General features: G+C 44.1%; 1 protein-coding gene across 2 annotated transcripts in view; it reads right to left on the reverse strand.

Moving 5' to 3' along the window:
* The window catches only part of PI4KA (phosphatidylinositol 4-kinase alpha), a 201207-nt gene that overhangs the window by 178232 nt on the left and 2263 nt on the right, over positions 1-20712 (reverse strand). For both annotated transcript variants that reach the window (XM_073559137.1, XM_073559136.1), the window contains exons 2-5: positions 12432-12548; positions 10277-10370; positions 6964-7052; positions 5779-5851 (exon numbers count right to left, since the gene is read on the reverse strand). In XM_073559137.1, coding sequence (XP_073415238.1) covers positions 5779-5851; positions 6964-7052; positions 10277-10370; positions 12432-12548 — 373 coding nt within the window. The remainder of the gene's footprint in view (positions 1-5778; positions 5852-6963; positions 7053-10276; positions 10371-12431; positions 12549-20712) is intronic.

The raw sequence follows: 20712 nt of genomic DNA on the forward strand, positions 1-20712 counted from the left end.
CTCATGGACAACGGCAGTGCACCACACTCCAAAGCCTCCTCGAAGACCGCCTTTAGTCTAGGTGCTACCATCTCAACCAACTGTTTATAGATTTTGCCCGGAAGTCCGTCTGCCCCCGAGCCCTATTATTTGTTATAGACATTATAGCTGTTTCAACCTCCTCATGTGTGACAGGCTCTTCCAATCTCCTCCTGTCACTCTCTACAATCCTAGGGAGTCCCGCCACCCCAATAAACCCTTCCATCTCTGCAGATGAGGCTCCTGACTTAGAAGTATATAGCTGCTCATAAAACCGACTAAAAACTTCCAGTATATCCTCTGTATCCACCACCTCCATCCCCTCATCCGTCTTCAGCTTATATACAAATGAGGATTCCCTCTGTGCTGCTGCCACTACTGATAGTAAATGCCCCACAATTCTTCCTCATCACAGAATTGTGCCTTCTGGAAAGCTCTTTTCCTCTCTAATCTCTTTGTATATAGTTTGTTGGCTCCCTCCTGAGCTTCCTTGAGCCCGTTCTTACTCTCCACTGATGGGTTCACTATCAGTTCCCTTTCCACCCCTTCTAAAGCTTCCATCACTGCGCTGTCTTCCGATCTAGTTTTAGACTTACATCTAGAAATTTCTCGAAACAGAAGACCCCTCAAATATGCCTTCATGGCATCCCACACCACTCGCCTGTCAGCACTACCTTCATTAATCTGCCAATATTCGTCTAATTCCCCCTTTATTGCTTCCATATTAATATATTCCAGCCATAGTGGATGGAGCCTCCATCCACTCCCCTGTCTAGACTTTCCCCCTGTCTTTTTAATAGGCAACTCCAGAGGCTTATGGTCCGAGATTACTCTCAGAAGATATTCCACTCCACAAATCGATTGTGTCAACAATTCATTACCTAGCGCCAGATCAATTCACGTGAGAGATCCATAAGTAGCAGAATAGCTGGAGTAACACACCCCATCCTCATATCTCACCCTCCACAGATCTATCATTCCAAGCTCTTTCACATAGTTCCCAAATGATGTCAATTTTCGGTCGCCTTTTCCTATTCCCTGTTTACGTCTGTCCCATCCCTCATCCATCACATTATTAAAATCGCCAATAATTAACAACGGTAATCCCACACCCCTTTTGTACAACTCTATCACCTCCTGGATCTTCTTCCCAGAGTACGGAGGTGGTATATACATGGCCACTATACATAGCAATTGTTCATAAATTTTACAAATTGAAAAAACATATTGACCTTCAGTGTCGACATGGCTTTCAATTTCCTCAAAGGGTGTGGACGCTCCCACCAACAATCAGACCCCCCTAGCGTATGAGGAGTATGTGGCGTGATATGCCTTCCCGATCCATCTTCTCTTCAATAACTCCACATTCTCCTTAATCAAATGTGTCTCTTGAAGGCATATCACATCCGGCCCCCCTTCCTAATATAGTCCATAATTGCCGCTCTTTGCGTTCCATCAGACAATCCCCTCACATTCCAATTAATAATTTTAATCTTATCACCCACCATATTCTCCTATATGTATACATTCCCAATCCCATAGAGGACAGTACTTCTCCCAAGAACCCCTAGAACCAACACATAGCTTGAAGGGCCTCCCCCCTTCCCTTCCCACTGTTGATGAACATAACAAACCATTACCAAAACTCCCAATGTGTTTCTCTCCTCTAAACCAGAGAGTGGGTAACTCTATACCTAGCAAACTCACAAACGTTATCTCGAAACTTTAAATTACTTTCAATCCCTCCATTTCTCCTCCGCTTATATGTGCCATCATCTACAGTCCCTCCATTAACCATGATAACTAGAACACAGGAACAAAAAGTCTCTATATAACAGCACCATCCATCTTTCCTCTTTCACAAGTATACGACCCGCCAGGTCTCTCAGCGCATCTTCTCACTTCTCCCTTCCTTTACCAGCTCTGATCCTTTTCTCGTTCAAGTCCAGCCACTTAGTTGCCTCCTCCGGAGTTGGAAAAAAATGAACAGATCCCAGGGCCACAACCCCGAGCTTAGCAGGATACAAAGTAGAGTACGCCAGTTCTATATCTCACAACCTTTTCTTCACCCCACCATACCGCATTCTTTGCTTCTGAACCTCAGCCGAGTAGTCGGGGTATATGGACACTGTTTGGCCGTTAATACTCATATCCTTAGCCGTTCTTGCCTTCCATAAAATAATGTCTCTATCTCTGTAATTAAGGACCCTGGCCAGGATGGTACGGGGGGAGGAACCCGGAGGGGGGTGCCTCATGGGGACTCGATGTGCTCTCTCCACTGCAAACAGCTTGGTCAGATTGTTAGCGCCAATTTTATTACGAAGCCAGTCCTCAACAAATGCTGTAGGATCAGTGCCTTTCTTCTTTTTCAGGGATGCCCACCAAGCACATTATTTCGCCTGGAGCGGTTTTCTAAATCATCATTTTAATCAGCTAGAAGGGCACACCGCTGCAGGCATTGAGTGTGAGACTTCTGCAGCTTCTCCAGTGTGCTCACTCTTTCTTCCACCACCCCCACTCTGGTATCAGACTTGCTAATGGCTGCCTTCATACAGATCATTTCCTCCTTTATATCATCCACTCTCTTTGTAAGGGTAGTTAGCGCAGTTTTGCAAAACTTAACCAGATCAAATATGTCTCTCATTGTGGGCTCCCCTACTACAGATTCCTCAGAAGTCTCTTGCATCATGCTTTCCTGCTCCTGCCTTCTCACCTCTCTTTCTGGACTGCGTACCCAATGCTAAAGATAGGGTACGCAGGTCGCATGCAACGTCATGCGCCCATAGGCGGAGCTGACCGGAGGAGGCGCGGCAGGGGGCGGAGTTTCACGGTGAGCGTGCGATGCTCCTCAAGACGCTAGTGTGAAACTAGCCTTACAGCAGAGGAGTCCTGAAAGCAGTCTGCTCACATGGAGTGCTAGGTCACGCCCCCCAGCAAATCCTTTTAATCCAGACATACTATATAAAATAGTCATTAAATAACATTTACCTCATGTCTGCTTTACATCTGCACAATTTTTAAAATATATTTTTACTTTGTTAGGATGTTAGAAGGTTTAAAATTGTAGCTGCAATTTTTTTTCAAGGAAATTTACAAAACGCACTTTTTAGGGACCTATTCGGTTTTGAAGTGATTTTGGCGGTCCTATATGTCGTATAATCTCTATTTTAAAAAGAGCACCCCACAACGTATTCAAAACTGCTGTCAGGTAGTTTATTAACCCTTCAGGAATTAATACAATGTGTCATGACAAGAAGGAAAAATGTTATTTATCACCTAAATGTTGCTGACTTCTTAACAGGCCACTGTAGCTGGCAGACACTAAGGCCATTATTTGGCTGTGAATTGCCATGGCAAACATCAGGACCACAAGATCATGATCTCAGGGTGCCGATGGGGCTAAAGAGGCATCTCCCACACTTTATTAACCATTTAGATACCGTAATCAATATTGACAGCAGAATCTAAGGTGTTAAAAAGCAATGGTTGGTGTCAAAACCAATCAAGGTTGATACAGCAGGGTGTCAGCTATAGTGCACAGTCAATAGCTGCTGCATTTTCGCCATTTTTCGCTATTGTCTGATATGTATGGTCAATAAAAAGACGTATTGGTGGTCACTAAGGGGCTAAAACAGGGATTTTTGTGTATTCACTGTAAAATCCTTTTCTCCGAGCCACTCACTGGGGAATGGTCCTGTGTCCCCCAATGTGGTGAAGGAGAAATATCTTTTATTGGTGATGCCAGACACCACCCACCCTCCAACTTCTTCTTCTGCGTACACGTGGTGCAGAACAAGAGCTATGGAGACCCCCGGATAATCGGATATAATTCTGACCGTCAGACTGAAACAGTTACTGGTACATAGCTACTGAAATAAAGTCGTATGCAGCTTTTTACTGCTATTGAGTGGATGAAGAAATTTATGGACAGACACAATTTGCTGATCTTGAATGCAAATGTGGGACGATTCACATGCACACAAAGATTCCATGTTGCCACTTGAACTGTTTCTAGGACTCGACTGTCAGATCTCGCAAGTAGAGTCCTTTATCATTTGATGGATGATCTTGTCTCTGGCCGTCAGGCACCTTGATATCTATAACATACGCTCACATTACATAAGGACTTTTTTCCTCTATTCTATCTTCTGGCCATGTTGGAGTTAGCTTAGAGGTTATAGTGAATCAGGTTTACTCTCAATTACTTTCCTTTATATGTAATCGGGTTTCCTTTTTTGACATTTCTGTATGTTCTATACTTATTATGGGTTTTCAATAACGATTGCATATATGTGGGAGTATAAATTTAGGCAATAACATATACAGGAGGTGGACAAAATAATGGAAACACCTGGAAACATCAACAAAAGTTAGTTTAATATGGTGTAGGTCCAACTTTTGCGGCAATTTCAGCCTCAATTCTCTGAGGTATGGATTCATACAAGGAGTGAATTGTTTCCAAAGGAATTTTAGCCCATTCTTCAGTTAAAACACCCTCCGCGACGATGGCGGCGGAAATCAACTTCTAACTTGAATCTCTAAAATCGACCATAAATGCTCAATAATGTTGAGGTATGGGGATTGTGGGGGCCAGATGAGATGCTCAACTTCATTACAATGTCCTCGTGCCATGCTTTAATGATTCTAGCTGTATGAATTGGTGCATTATCATCCTGAAAGATGGCGTTCCCCTCCGGGAACAGTGCTTGAACCATAGGATGCACTTGGTCGCCCAAAATGCCTAAATAATCGCGGCTGTTAATTCTTCCTTGAAGGGATATCATTGGCCCGGCGGATCTCCACGAAATAGCTTCCCAGATCATCACAGAACCTCCGCCATGTTTTACGGTTGGGAGAAGGCAGTCTGGATGGAATGCTTCTTTCGGCTTTCTCCAAACGTACACTCGGCCGGAGGTCGGAAATAGGGTAAACGATGATTCGTCTGAGAATATCACGTTTCCACTGCTCGAGGGACCAATTCCGGAGGTTTCTACACCACTCTAAACTCTTGGAAACATTTGTCATTGACAGCAGCGGTTTTCGAATTGCAGCTCTTCTGTGGAATCCCAGATCTGTGCAGCTCCCGCTGAACAGTTTTTGTGGAAACTGGATTCTGTAGGTGTTCATTGAGCTCAGCAGTGATTTTCGGAGCCGTGGTCTTTTGATCCTCTCTCACAATTTGCTTTAGAGTCCAACGGTCTCTCTCAGTCAACTTCGACTTTCGGCCGGACCTGTGCTTTGCTGCGGTCGTTTTTCCTTCTCTTTCAAACGCAGTCACTACTTTGGAGACAGTACCTCTTGACACGCCAAGTATTAGGGCACTTTCTGTTACACTAGCGCCTGCCATACTAGCACCAACAATTTGGCCTCTTTGAAAATCCGAGAGGTCTGCCATTGGTATCAGGTTCTCATCAATGTTCTTACAATTCTGCAAAACAAACAGTTAATTTACATACACATATCACAAATAATCAACTACAAAACATTACCATATGTCACGGTTTGCATGTTTATAACATGTTCGAAGATTATGATGCCAAAACGTTAGGTGTTTCCATTATTTTGTCCAACCTCTGTATATTTAAAATATAATTGGCATACTTTGTGCCTATTTGGGTACGCTGGTAAAATACTCCATTTTCTTATTTTTTTTCTTTAATAATATCCACACGCCAAAAACAAAACTTACATCAAAACCAAAGTGAATGCCTAAGCTAAAAATGCACAATAGATTTGTAAACCCCTATCCAAAGAGCTTACCTTTATCCTGGATCTGTGGAGACTGGCACAATCCAAGCAGACATTGCATCACATCTAGGATTGTCTCCAATATCTGAGGACACAAACACAAACTACTGTCAGATAAGGAGCGGATAGAAAATAGAATTCAAGAAAATGTATTTTGGGCATAATAAGTGATACAGAGATTACTGGGAAGTACACCTTTTGTGGTCTTACAATGAGTTTTAAAATGACACATGATGTGTTTTTCTTCAGCACCAGTTTTTACAGGAATGACCACAATGCAATCAGATTTCTCTAAAGACCACCAACTTGGAGCCAAGGTAGACCATAATGGCATCTATATGTAATGACTTTTATGCATACTCGCCTCATCTTACAGGAAATGTAGGAGTACCACTCATATAGTGACAGTTAATTAGCTGTTAGTGGTCGGAACCATGGATTCCCAAGTTACTGCAATGCCCTGCACATTGCGTAAGCGACATAGCGAAGCAGAAGAAGTATACCACATTTCTTATTTGAGATATTTGCTAAAATTATTACTACACCTACTGTATATTGGGATTAGGATCTTGGAGATGGGAGAACCCCTTTAAGTCTAAGGAGAAAACTCCTTTAAGAGTTTTTTTAATTAATTAATAATAATAATAATAATTCAAGAGAAAACCAAATAAAAGGCCTTCTAAGATAAAACTGAGAAAGTGATACTGACTTTAGAGGTGTGCAAGTTTACCATTAATAATGCAAGTTGGACACAAATGAGCCAATATCATCATCCCAACACTTGGCAGGCAGCTCCCATGAGTAGAAAGCTGATGCATAACCAGGGGAAAATCATCATTATTGTTGATGAGGACAGGACTGGTTGTTTAAAAAAAAAAAAAACCCTGTCAATTTTCATGTTATTTGAGAAAATTTTCAAATATCACACAGTCAATGCCTGAGTTTTCCTGAGAGAAATTACATACTGAGTTTACAAATACTATCACAAAAACTCATAAGCGAATGCAAACGTATGAGATGTGGCCCATGATTACTACAATTCCATGCTGTCTATAGACGGACACCGGATTTGAAGTGCCCTCATTTGCCTGACAAGAACGTCCAACCCTTTGAATCCAGAACCAAATGTTCTAGGTCCAACACGGTAAACCAATCATTCTTATCACAGCGGGACTCCAACTCTAACGAGATTCTCACCTGTCCTCTGAAGGTCACGTCTCTGTGCGCAACATCTGAGAGCAAGGTAACCAGGCAGAAGCTGAATGTCTCTGCTACCGGCAGCATGCCTGTTATGGAGGAAAGAGAAGAATATTATATGGTTATTCGCATCATCATAGTTACAACTGCAAAATGCTTGTAAAAAAATAGGCACATTTTAAGTTTTCTTCTTATTAAAAATCTTAAGAAAAGAGGAATTTTTATCTTTATGGTGCACTGCTCGTTGTCTAGGATTCTGGCCACCTCTGCAGCGTATCAGTCTAGGCAAAGCTCCTAGACTGAGGGTGCAGCGCTTACAAGCTCTTTCCAACAGAGCTTGTAAGCACAGCTCAAGAGCTGGACGGATCAATGTAACTGGTAAATGTCGGTGCCACTGGACTTCTCCAATGCTTTAGAGGTAAGGTTGAGCTACCCGGCAGAATCAGAGTGTACACTTTAGGCCAATGGCAAAATCAAAAACACAGTCATAAAAGATTGCAAGTACTACCTTAGTGGGATTGGGTCACAGGACAGAGGACCCCGACGTACATTTCACTTCATGGCTTCTTCCTTGGGGTATGTCATACCTGTGTGACTATGTTTTTGATTGTACCCTATATTCTTATTGGCATTTTCATATGAAGTAGCAATCTTAAAGGCAGCATAGGGGCTCAGTGGTTAGCACCGCAGACTTGCAGCGCTGGGGTCCTGGGTCCAAATCCCACCAAGGACAGCATCTGCAAGGAGTTTGTGTGTTCTTCCCGTGTTTTCGTGGGTTTCCTCTGGGTTCTCCGGTTTCTTCCTACACTCTAAAGACATACTGATAGGGAATTTAGATTATGAGCCCCAATGGGGACAGCATCGATAATGTCTGTAAAGCCCTGCAGAATATAATAGCGCTATATAAGCAATGCATAATAAATAATCTTATAGCTAAACTTTTGGTCTATGTTTTTAATAGAGACATATGTTTTTACCCTACACTAGTAGTCTTATTTCTATGCCTTGCTATTCCAAATGCTTATCCTTTTTATGTATATTGGATTTTTGCAAATCCTATTACTTGCCTTTTTTTTGGTTGCTCCACAATATTGAAATGCACTAGCACTTTCATGATCTCTACTGTTTTTTAGTTTGCCAATAAATTAACAACTAGAACTCCGACTGACCACTAGATGGTATTAACATGTGTGGTGATTGTTACTGCACAGGCATCTCTGCATGTTTTTCACCCTTTTTTAGCATCATGTTTTAATATATTCCTGTCTCTAACTCAGTTTATCCTGCCATATACAACTGCATAAACTTTCTTGCTGGTATGTCTTAAATGGAGTGAAAAAGAGAGAATTAACAGAACACAAAACATGTCTGAAAATAGAGCTTCTGGTTTGGCTTCTTATCCCAAGTCATGTGGCAAGGCCATGTATAAGGGCGATATTGAGTTTTAGGATTACTACTTCCAATAGGTAGCAGTAGAGTCCTGGTCCCCTTCAAGTGTGAAAAGGATATTTGTATATTCAAATCCCAGAAGAGCACTGCAGAGCCAATAAATCTCCATATGCAGACTTGTCACTATGCACAAGGAGAAACTTTACCCCTTAGACACCCTGCCAGAGGCCCCTCACCCAGCCACCTCTGTTCTCCTGCTTTTCACTCATGAGGGGCAACACCCCGAAACACCCATTTGCAAATGGAATTTCTGTCTTGGCTTCTTATCTTAAAGTCATGTGACAAGGCACTTTGAAGCGTCAACATTGACCATTAGGATTGCTACTTCCAGTATGGGGCAATAGAGTTATAGCCCTCTTTCCAGAGGCTATTTCCATGTCAGATCTATGCAAGATGCAGCATCACAGCCAGCTGTGCAAAGGAGTTACCCAAGCTGTACAGCACCGATATAGCAGAATTTTTACAGTACTTAATGTGATCTTAATTTTTATTTTTTACATTTATAGCACAACATTATCTACCCTTGGCAGACTCCCATGTATAGCTGGAATAGATAGCAGTTCTTTTTTGAGATCACACCAAATATAGATTTATTACTTTCTATTCTCCAGTCTCGCCCTGCATTTAATCATCAGGGCTGACACAGAGCTGGAGTAAAGTGCACTGTAATTATATCTTGTGGTATCCGCTACCATCCGGTGATCTTTTCATTGCATAACTTATACTGGTAATTGTACAATACACTCGCTTTTATTAAACCTTATGTGCGAGTTCTATCCATACGGACTTTTCCAGTTTGGTCTTTCTCTTGTCTACATGTGCGACAGAGCACAAGATGAGGGAACACACTGCTGATTGTAAGCTGTCTGTCAAGTAGTGTAGCTGCTAGTGTGGCTAGAGAGCTGGCTACTGATACAACCGGTGCCTGCTGATTGTGCAGTACTTCTCTGTTTGCAACAGGGACACCCATAGCCAATGTAAATTGTGGCAATATTGGCCTGTCTCACCCCAAGTCACTATAGAAACCCTCATTATTTAACAGGAGATCTTCCATTGTATGTTTCGCCTAGTTGTTCTAGGCTTCTTCTCAGGGTCTAGTCTAATTTAAAAATATAACCCCTTAAAGGCAATCTGTCACCCTTTTTTTGGCCTTTCAGCTGCCGGCATAGACATAGGGGGCTTATCTACAGCATTCTGTAATGCTGTAGATAAGCCCCCGATATAACCTGAAAGAGAAGAAAAACACGTTATATTATACTCACGGAGGTGGGCGGTCCGGTCCGATGGGTGTCGCCGTCCCGTCCGGCGCCTCCCTTCTTCATGCGATGACGTCCTCTTCTCCCGTCCTGTAATGGCTCCGGCGCAGGCGCACTGCCCTGCCCTACCCTATTGAGGGCAGAGCAGAGTCCTGCAGTGCGCAGGCGTCAGGAGAGGTCTGGCGCCTGCGCACTGCAGAATTCTGCTCTGCCCTCAACAGGGCAGAGCAATGCGCCGGAGCCATTTCAGGATGGGAGAAGAGGACGTCATCGCATGAAGAAGGGAGGCGCCGGACCGGACCGCAACACCCATCGGACCGGACCGCCCACCTCCGTGAGTATAATATAACGTGTTTTTCTTCTCTTTCAGGTTATATCGGAGGCTTATCTACAGCATTACAGAATGCTGTAGATAAGCCCCCGATTTCTATGCCGGCAGCTAATAGGGGAAAAAAAGGGTGACAGATTCCCTTTAACATGCAATATAAGAAACTTGTAATGAATCTAAAAGTATGGTTTGTAAGGCTCCAAAGATCTATGAGAATGACTGCCAAACGGTAATATAGTCATACAACCAATAAAGCAAGGTTTGGGGGGAATAAACGTACCCTTGCTTTTTCGAGATGTGCTCTCCTCTATCCATAACACCTTAGGAAGGCCCCTCAGCAGTTTCAGCAGGTAGGGTACAATATTCTCTTTGTGCTGAAAATAAACATAAATAACAGCAATAAGTAAAAATTCAGGGTACAGAAGTTCTTGGGTCTCAACATGGCCTCATGATTACTGTATGCAAATCTACAGTATATATATATAATCGTCTTATCATGTCTGTCTGTAACCGAATTCCCGCGTCGCTGATTGGTCGCGGCCGGCCGGGCTCAACCAATCAGCGACGCAGGATTTCCGTGACAAACAGACAGACAGGTACTGTATGATAATGGGTATGGCGCCGGAGATCGCAATCTCCGGCGCCATACTTACCTCATCGGGAGGAGCGTTGCCGCGGCGCTTCTCTTCTTACGGTGACAGGGGCAGGAGGCTGGGGGAGGAGTGCGGCACTGACGCTGGAGTACGCGCATGCGCATAGCGCTATCCGGCGCCATTTTCCTGAACACACATTTGCAGTGTGTCTTCAGGAAAATAGCGCCGGACAGCGCGGTGTGGGCATGCGCGTACTCCGGCGCCAGTGCCACACTCCTCCCCCAGCCTCCGGCAGAACGGGACAGCGCTGGACCACAGGAAAGATGGGTGAGTATAAATGTTTTTTTGTTGTATTTGTGCAGTTTCCTAGGGGTGAGGAGGACCATATATACTAGGAAAAGGGGGTGAGGGGTACCCTGCATACCACGGAAGGGGGGGTGAGGGGTACCCTGCATAGCACGAAAGGGGGGTGAGGGGACCATGCATACCACAAAAGGGGGGGTGAGGGGACCATGCATACCACGAAAGGGTGGTGAGGGGACCATGCATACCACGAAAGGGGGGTGAGGGGACCATGCATACCACGAAAAGGGGGTGAGGGGACCATGCATACCACGAAAGGGGGGGTGACGGGACCATACATACCAGGAAAGGGGGGGTGACGGGACCATACATACCAGGAAAGGGGGGTGAGGGGTACCATGCATACCACGAAAGGGGGGTGAGGGGACCATGAATACCAGCAAAGTGGGGTGAGGGGACCATGCATACCAGCAAAGGGGGGTGACGGGACCATGCATACCACAAAAGGGGGGTGAGGGGTACCATGCATACCACAAAAGGGGGGTGAGGGGACCATGCATACCACGAAAGGGGCGTGAGGGGACCATGCATACCAGCAAGGGGGGGTGACGGGACTATGCATACCAGGAAAGGGGGGTGAGGGGTACCATGCATACCACGAAAGGGGGGTGAGGGGACCATGCATACCACGAAAGGGGGGTGAGGGGACCATGCATACCAGCAAAGGTGGGGTGACGGGACCATGCATACCAGGAAAGGGGGGTGAGGGGGTACCATGCATACCACGAAAGGGGGGTGAGAGGACCATGCATACCAGCAAAGGGGGGTGACGGGACCATGCATACCAGCAAAGGGGGGTGAGGGGACCATGCATACCAGCAAAGGCGGGTGACGGGACCATGCATACCACAAAAGGGGGGTGAGGGGTACCATGCATACTACGAAAGGGGGGTTAGGTGACCATACATACCAGCAAAGGGGAGTGACGGGACCATACATACCAGGAAAGGGGGGGTGACGGAACCATGCATACCAGGAAAGGGGGGTGAGGGGTACCATGCATACCACAAAAGGGGGGTGAGGGGTACCATGCATACCACGAAAGGGGGGTGAGAGGACCATGCATACCACGAAAGGGGGGTGACGGGACCATGCATACCAGCAAAGGGGGGGTGAGAGGACCATGCATACCAGATTTTGGGGGTGAGGGGTAGCATGCATATCAGGATTGGGGGTGAGAGGACCATGCATACCAGGATTGGGGGGTGCATTACTGCATTATTATTAAATCTTCAAAAAAAAAAAACATACATATTCTAGAATACCCAATGCGTTAGGATCGGGCCACCATCTAGTACTTAATAAATATCAAAATGGCAACCCCAGTCTATATGCCCAATAAAAGCACATGGACTGCTGGCCAAGTACGGAGAGTGATCAATGCTCTACTTCTATTCTGGCTGACATAGGAGAAAATGTATGTAAATGACTGAATAAAATAGTTAAAATAGCAATGTAAATGGTATTCTATACAATTACCTGAAGATCAGATTCAACCAGGAAAATTCCCAAAGCTATAAGTGCATCTCTGCGCCTCTCATCCAGTTGAAAAACTCCATGAAAATCAACAGGGCACATGCAGAGCAACTTCTGTACCTATAGGAAGACAAATGAGAATCTTTGTATATTCAGTAGGACCCCATAAACAATATATAAAAATATAAATAAACAATATATAGAAATTAATTCAATATGACTAAAGAGGTCTTTTGAATACCAGTGTCAAAAGAGCAAGTATTTTCTCAGTTACTGGCACCAAGGGTTAAAAGAGACACAAGTTGATTGGGTAGGTTGTGTGACAACCTCCTCTGCAAGTTTGCAGGTGAAGAAGGTTTCTATCCTGAAAGAACATCTTGTGTTACTTTCTTATTAGAAGTAGAAATCTGTAATTATCTGATCATAAGGGATTCTAAAATGGTGTATAGGAAACGAAGAGGATCATTCTTAGACTGTCGAGAAGCAAAGCAATATACAAAATGATATTTACTGGCTGCTTTTGACTGGTAAATGATTGAATATTTAGGTTCCGTTGAACAGCAAGAAAACAAAACATGTTAAATAACCAAATGACTTATGTGACCGAGGATCATCTTCGCAGGGCAGGATACAGAGGTCTATGCCAAAAGGGAACATTTCTACCAGGAAAGCCAATCAAAATATATGGGATAGATGAGAGAAAACCATATCCTGGACCACTTCTGATTTCTAGAGAAGGTTTAGATCTTAAATTATGTGGACACCCCGGGGGGCTTTTTTCTTCACAAGGTTCAGTTCCCATGATAAGTTTTTGATGCTGCATAGTTTTATTGCGTAAAAAAACGCAGCGTTTTACAGTTCCAGCCATGTAGCTGAGGTTTACAGAAATCCCACATCCACTGTACTTTTTTTCTCTTTTAACGCCGAGCTGTAGGTTGGGTGAAGAATACAGTGAAGCATGGCGGTGGCTGGGTGAAGACTACAGTGAAGCATGGCAGTGGCTGGGTAAAGACTACAGTGAAGCATGGCGGTGGCTGGGTGAAGACTACAGTGAAGCATGGAGGTGGCTGGGTGAAGACTACAGTGAAGCATGGCGGTGGCTGGGTGAAGACTACAGTGAAGCATGGCGGTGGCTGGGTGAAGACTACAGTGAAGCATGGCGGTGGCTGGGTGAAGACTACAGTGAAGCATGGCGGTGGCTGGGTGAAGACTACAGTGAAGCATGGCGGTGGCTGGGTGAAGACTACAGTGAAGCATGGCGGTGGCTGGGTGAAGACTACAGTGAAGCATGGCGGTGGCTGGGTGAAGACTACAGTGAAGCATGGCGGTGGCTGGGTGAAGACTACAGTGAAGCATGGCGGTGGCTGGGTGAAGACTACAGTGAAGCATGGCGGTGGCTGGGTGAAGACTACAGTGAAGCATGGCGGTGGCTGGGTGAAGACTACAGTGAAGCATGGCGGTGGCTGGGTGAAGACTACAGTGAAGCATGGCGGTGGCTGGGTGAAGACTACAGTGAAGCATGGCGGTGGCTGGGTGAAGACTACAGTGAAGCATGGCGGTGGCTGGGTGAAGACTACAGTGAAGCATAGCGGTGGCTGCGTGAAGACTACAGTGAAGCATGGCGGTGGCTGGGTGAAGACTACAGTGGAAGCTCAATAGATTCTGGAAAGGCCAATACAGACTGCTGACTTGAACCCCATAGAGAATCTTTATAAAGATTTGAAAAATGCAGTTGCAGCATTCATACCCAAGAATAAAGAATATTAGTGAATTTGAGGCCATCACACATGATAAATAAGACTTCTCAAAAATGCCATCAGAAGCTTGTGTCTGGCTATGCATCACAGGCTGGATAATTCTGAGCCTGTAGTAATTATTAAAGGTGGAATTTCTTATAAATGGAAAAAAACATTTGTTAGATTAGGCTTTTTTCATGTAATTAAAATGTTCTTATTGGATTGGTTTATTGCCAACAGCAGAAAGTATGTAAATATTGCTAACAAACATCATTTGCAATAAAATGTGAATAATTTTGATTGCACCTGTATTTGCCCCTAAACACAACCGTTTACAATAGGCCAAACCCAGCGATTTTGGTAGCACCAGCTGACCTTCCAATGTGTATGGAGGCCTCCTGACTCTCCACCAACATGTCGGGCAGTTTTCATACAAACAACAGATCCTCATGTTCTCCAGGTAGATGCAACTGTAACACCAACATATAATTTATGCTCTTATAAACCTCATACTATTGAACGATTGGTAAATATTATATATTAATAAATCCCCCCAAAATAATTGGATTTTAAAGTCTCTTATTACGAGAGAAAGAATTGTTGGCATCCACAAAACTAAGAATTATAAGGCGCTAAATTCCCAAGTGAAAGGTCTGCATTTCTTCAATCGTAGATAACATTCCAAGTGTTATCATGCTACCAAGGAGAAGTAGAGCACAAATAACAGGAGTCATCAATAAGCAGAATCCTGAAAATATCATAATAGGTACTTCAGATGGTCTACAGAACTTGTCCTCACTTACTAGACTGTGTTGATCTGTTCTAGCCCAGACTAAATGACATTCTAATGGGATAAGATGGATGAGGAGGAGGGCAAAGACAGGACACGCATGTTTGGATATCACATATCAATGTGGCAGCGCCCATGAAATGCCGCAGAGCGTGAAGGATTTGCAGCCAGAAGGTATATTACATAACAGTGCGAAGACAACAGCAACTATTATTCATCTGGGGAAATAGGATGCCACGCAATATTGATTTAACCGCCTCCTAAAACATGGTGTGCGGATTCATTACTTTACTTCTTCCCTCCATAGATCACATATTCTAATATTATAGAAACAGTTTCCAGTGCAATCATCTCTCCCTTGTACAAATGCATACATTGCTCAAATCAACGCCGCTATCACAGCAACAGGGGACCGGGGCCTCCAAGTAAAGTCATCGGTTTTTTGGATAAGTGATCATGGTTCAATATTTAGAAAACTCCTCTAAAGTAACGGACGCAAAGGGTTAGTGCACACCTTTGGGGACCTGAAAATCTCACAGTGACATGTCAGTGGCTGAGAGCTGGGCCTCTCCGACTTTGTTTGGCTGTAAGCAGGACAAGGTATTCGCCCATAGAAGTCCGTACGCTGCCAACCAGAAACTGACAGACCGCATGTGCAGCCTATTTAATGGCAAAAGGGCCTAGCAGGAATGGGAGCCCAGCACGGAATAGATATGCAGGTCACACTGCAAGTTTCTCACATAGGACCCGCTGTGAACGCGGAGGGTATACAAATCAGAATGCTGATGGAGGGGGCTCCCAGCATCCGTCCGTGCACAGGAGATACCTTCACATATCGTAGTTCATTCTTTACTGGGATTCCATTTCACAACCAGTACCATGGCGGGCAGACCCTTTAACAATTAACCCCAGGCTTCACTACTAAGTATAGGATATTATCAAAGGGAGAGCAAATTGTATAAAAAAATAAAAGGTCAAGCACAAATATAAATAGGGATCATAAAAGAAAAGGGAGTGTGAGGTAGCGCTGTCATTCACATAGGGGATAACTCGCTTAGCCGCCACAAAACCAGATCCGGCACGGGTTTTCGATAAAACCATTATAGTCCATGCGGTTTATTTATGCAGCATAAACCAAAGCAAGCAACATAAAGTTCATATCAGCATAGCGTCCTTGACAGAGCTTCTCTCTGTCCTCCCTGTGGTCACACAGGTTGGCATACACAGGCTCTTCAGCCTCATAGTTATCTCACCCACGTCTGGGTTACCTCATGGCTGTTTCTCCATGCTGCAGACAGCCATTCCATCCCGGGAATCACCAGGAACATGCAGCCATTACACACAGCCACTCCACATGCTGTTAGCCAGGAGACACATCTCCCAGCAGGACCTTCCACAACGGACCAACCGGGTCCCTGCATTCACATGTGACCTACCCTGGCCACCTTATATGGTCCGTAGCCAAGCCCACCGGGTCACATGGCTATGACCTCATCACAGGTCCTTGAACCATTCACACACACTTTGGAATAGCGTTCTTAAACACACCTCCTGGGTGGGTTTGTAGGTAACTGGGTCCGCCCGTCTCCCCAGCTACCTGGAGACTTCTCCCAGACACATTGACACAACACGTCAGCAGTATCACTGCTGATCAACACACACATCAGTCTCCATCTCAAGGCCACCCACCTTGAGATATATAATGGTCATTCATGCCATTCATCCTCTCTCCTCGGACATCACACAGCGCCCCCTAGCGGACACAGTGGTCACTATACCACAGGTGCAATAAAGACCAATAAGATAAATATAATAAATAAAAACACAATTTTATTTATCAATATTGAATAGTAAAACCAATAACAATAAAAGCCGAGTCAGGTATAGCAGCACGTAACACATATAATAATAGATACAAATTATATAATATCACTGTGCCCCTGTTAGGTTTTAAAAATTATTGCATAATGCCCAAAAAATTGATCAACATATAGATCACATGATAGCACATTTAATAACACAACAATTGTCAAAGAAACCAGTGAACGTAGTGAAAACTAAAAAATAACATATGATGTGAATGTGTGCAAATTGTGCAATAATATGTGCAACAAAATAAGTGCAAAAAAAAGTGCAATTTACAAAAAAAACACATATAATGCTGCAAAAAGCTATTTAAACAATTGAGATATAAAGTGCAGGCTGTGCTGAAAGGTTAATATAACATTAGCAAGTCACATGCACTAATAAAAGTGACACATATGCAGCAAAAAGCTGTATAAGCTGATATATAAAGTGCAAACAGTGCTAACCAGTTACTATGACAACGTTAGCAGCAACTGCGCCAAGTAAAAGAAAGAAGGTGCATACCAAAAAATATAAAATTCATGTTAGGGCACTATTACCTAAGGGAAACGTTCTGCCAGCGTTTTGGCGCTGTGCCTTCTTCCAGGGGGCAATGAGTCCAGCAGCAGTCCACTCCTTGGGAATTTCAGAATGTCCCCCAAATTTTTGAATGGCCTTTTCTTAACAATCCTTTCAAGGCTGCGGTTATCCCGGTTGCTTGTGCACCTTTTTCTACCACAATTTTTCCTTCCATTCAACTTTCTATTAATATGCTTGGATACAGCACTCTGTGAACAGCCAGCTTCTTTATCAATGACCTTTTGTGGCTTACCCTCCTTGTGGAGTGTGTCAGTGACTGCCTTCTGGACATCTGTCAAGTCAGCAGTCTTCCCCATGATTGTGGAACCTACTGAAACAAACTGAGGGACCTTTTTAACCCCTTCCCAACCTTCGCCGTACTAGTACTACTCTGCGGGAACTGGATTTCCGCCCGCAGCAGTACTAGTACGGCTGCACAAGCACCGCGGCCTCATGCTGAGCACCGCTGTGATCGGGTACGCGTGTCAGCTGTATGTAAAAAAAACAACGAAAAAGAAAAACAACGATCCAAAAATGATGGGACGTTTAAAAAAAAATGCCGGCGGTCAAAAACAATGATGCAAGTGCTCAGGAAAGCACCAAAAAGATGCAAAAAAGGAATAAAAAACATGCTTCAGGACAAAAAAAATGCCGAAGTTTCCTGAACAGTCTTCCTCTTGGAAAACTCAGTGGGTTCACCCAAGTTTAAAAGAAATTGTGTGCACCCCTTAAAGGGGTAACTGGGACATACCATGCTGTTCGGCTCCATACTATGTGAAGTTCACTCTGTCACGCCACCAGGTATTAGGTGATGGAATAAAAAAAGAGTAAGTTTTGCCAGCATCCAAAGAATAGAAAAGATCACTATAATTGGGCTCACAGCATGTCACCATGTATTATCCCACGTAGGGCCCGTTCCTAGGGCACATGAATAAGGCGCCCGGGTGACATGATGTGAGCCTAGTTGCAACGAGCTTTTGTATTATATGGATGCCGGCAAAACGTTCTCTTTTTTGCTGTCATTTTTGATCTGGATGTAGACGCCAGATCTTTAGTTTGTGCATCCCAATAAGAACGGAGTATTTCATTGCTGTCTCATTCCATTTTTGCAGTTATAAGCTGATTGGTGGTGGGGGGAGGGTGCCAGTTACTGGACCACCTCTGACCTGATACTGCTGACCTGTCCTATACATTATAAAACTCTTAGTACAGAACACTTTTAGATTTTTGTCATCAAATGATTTAAAATCGACCATTTGTCCAAAATCTGACTTTTTTTATGCTAACGCAAAGCTGCGTTCACATATTGTGTCCGCAGTGTATTTTTGCCCTGAACGTGGTAAAAAAATATATTAAAAAAAAAAGGACACAACCCAAGACATTCTCTATAAGAACGGACTGCGATGTCGGGACCGGCCGTAAGTCTCCTGACCCCAACTCGATAGCCTTTTCTGGAGATTGAGGAGGCATCTTCGGCCGCTCCGTACATGGACGGTGCATGTCAGATGTGTGAAGCCAGCCTATGGGCTCGTTCACACGCTGCGTTTTTTGCTGCAGAAAAAAAAAAACGTTTTAAAGTTACAGCAAAGCGAATGAGGCTCCTGACGTCTCCTGCATGTGCTGCGCATTTTTGCCTTGCAGATGTTAACAACCAAAACATTTTCAGTATCTCGCTTCCTTCAGCATTGGTGCAGCACATTTCACAAGAAAAAAAACGCACACAAAAAACGAGTCAAAAGCTCATTTACACGGCGCTTTTCATGCCAACGCTCAGGTTTGTGCCGAGAAAAATCTGCGACAAATACGCACTGTGTGCAAAGAGCCCAAGGCTCCTCTTCTAGAGCAGACATTTCTCTATACTCAGTATATAATACACACCGTACTAACACTGTCTGCACTGAAAAGAAACAAATAAGACACCACAAGCCAATACACACAAGACTTGTAAATATTTCCTAATGATGCTTACTAACGTTTACTATCATACAGTAAAATCCGACAATGGTTCATTTTACAAATCCTGTGTTTTATAACAGCAACCAATAGAGAAAGTTACAACTACCATTTACAAGCCAAATGTAAGTACACCTGGGGCAGTAGGAACATGAATAGGTAGTTTTCATTATAATTGGATCATAGGCCAATTGAACAGACATGTTAATCCTATCTCCAGATATATACATTATTAAATCTCTTAGAACTGATGGGGCTGTTGTACTTTTATTGAAAGTCCAAGTCAGAATAACCCTGTATTGCTTTGTCAAAGCATTCCCACCTGATACTAAAATGGACACGTACGCCGTGATTTTACCAAGATCGGCGGGAACATCGCTGCTGGCAGTCAGACGCTTCTTACTCATTAAGAGGAGCACACAGAGAGACTGGAGTAAGATCCACCGCAGCTTGTCACGAGTCAGAGCTGCGGCCTCATCGCCCCGTTCTGCCCAGTTTGAAAACTTCCAAAGTCGCAAAAATTCTGCTACTTTTCATAGTGATTTTTTTTACGCCAGAATTCTTGACTAATTGCTTTGATGAATCAGACCCTAAAAACGCTTTCAACAATTATTTTACAGATGTTCTAACATGGATGGTCACAGTACACCGGTCTCATCAGGTCTAAGTGCTCCATTTAATAACGTATGCAGCTCATATTATGAGATCTGGTGACCGAACCAAGGAGACACAGAGGTAATGAGGCTACTGACCGATAATGCACTAAGCATAAATTAATAGTTTAAGTGAACATAAGAAACTTTGTAATAGCAGGTGCTCTTTACTGAGGGGCCAAAATGGGAAATATTTGGTTGTAGCAGAAGACCATTTATTCCCAAAAGGGCTGGAGAGTGGTACAATAATGAGTGTCTGAAGGGAACAGTGAAGGATGGTGGAAATTCCCGGCAAATTTGGGGATGTATTTCAGCAAATTAAGTGAGCGACAAGTGCCAGTACAAGCGTCTGTCAGTCCATGATGACATCCGTGTGCCGTCCATGATGACATCCGTGTGCCGTCCATGATGACATCCGTGTGCCGTCCATGATGACATCCGTGTCCCGTCCATGATGACATCCGTGTGCCGTCCATGATGACATCCGTGTGCCGTCCATGATGACATCCGTGTGCCGTCCATGATGACATCCGTGTGCCGTCCATGATGACATCCGTGTGCCGTCCATGATGACATCCGTGTGCCGTCCATGATGACATCCGTGTGCCGACCATGATGACATCCGTGTGCCGTCCATGATGACATCCGTGTGCCGTCCATGATGACATCCGTGTGCCGTCCATGATGACATCCGTGTGCCGTCCATGATGACATCCGTGTGCCGTCCA

This window comes from Dendrobates tinctorius, unplaced genomic scaffold (genome assembly GCF_039654945.1).
Source record: "Dendrobates tinctorius isolate UK_male_01 unplaced genomic scaffold, ASM3965494v1 ptg000265l, whole genome shotgun sequence".
NCBI classification, from domain to species: Eukaryota; Metazoa; Chordata; class Amphibia; order Anura; family Dendrobatidae; genus Dendrobates; species Dendrobates tinctorius.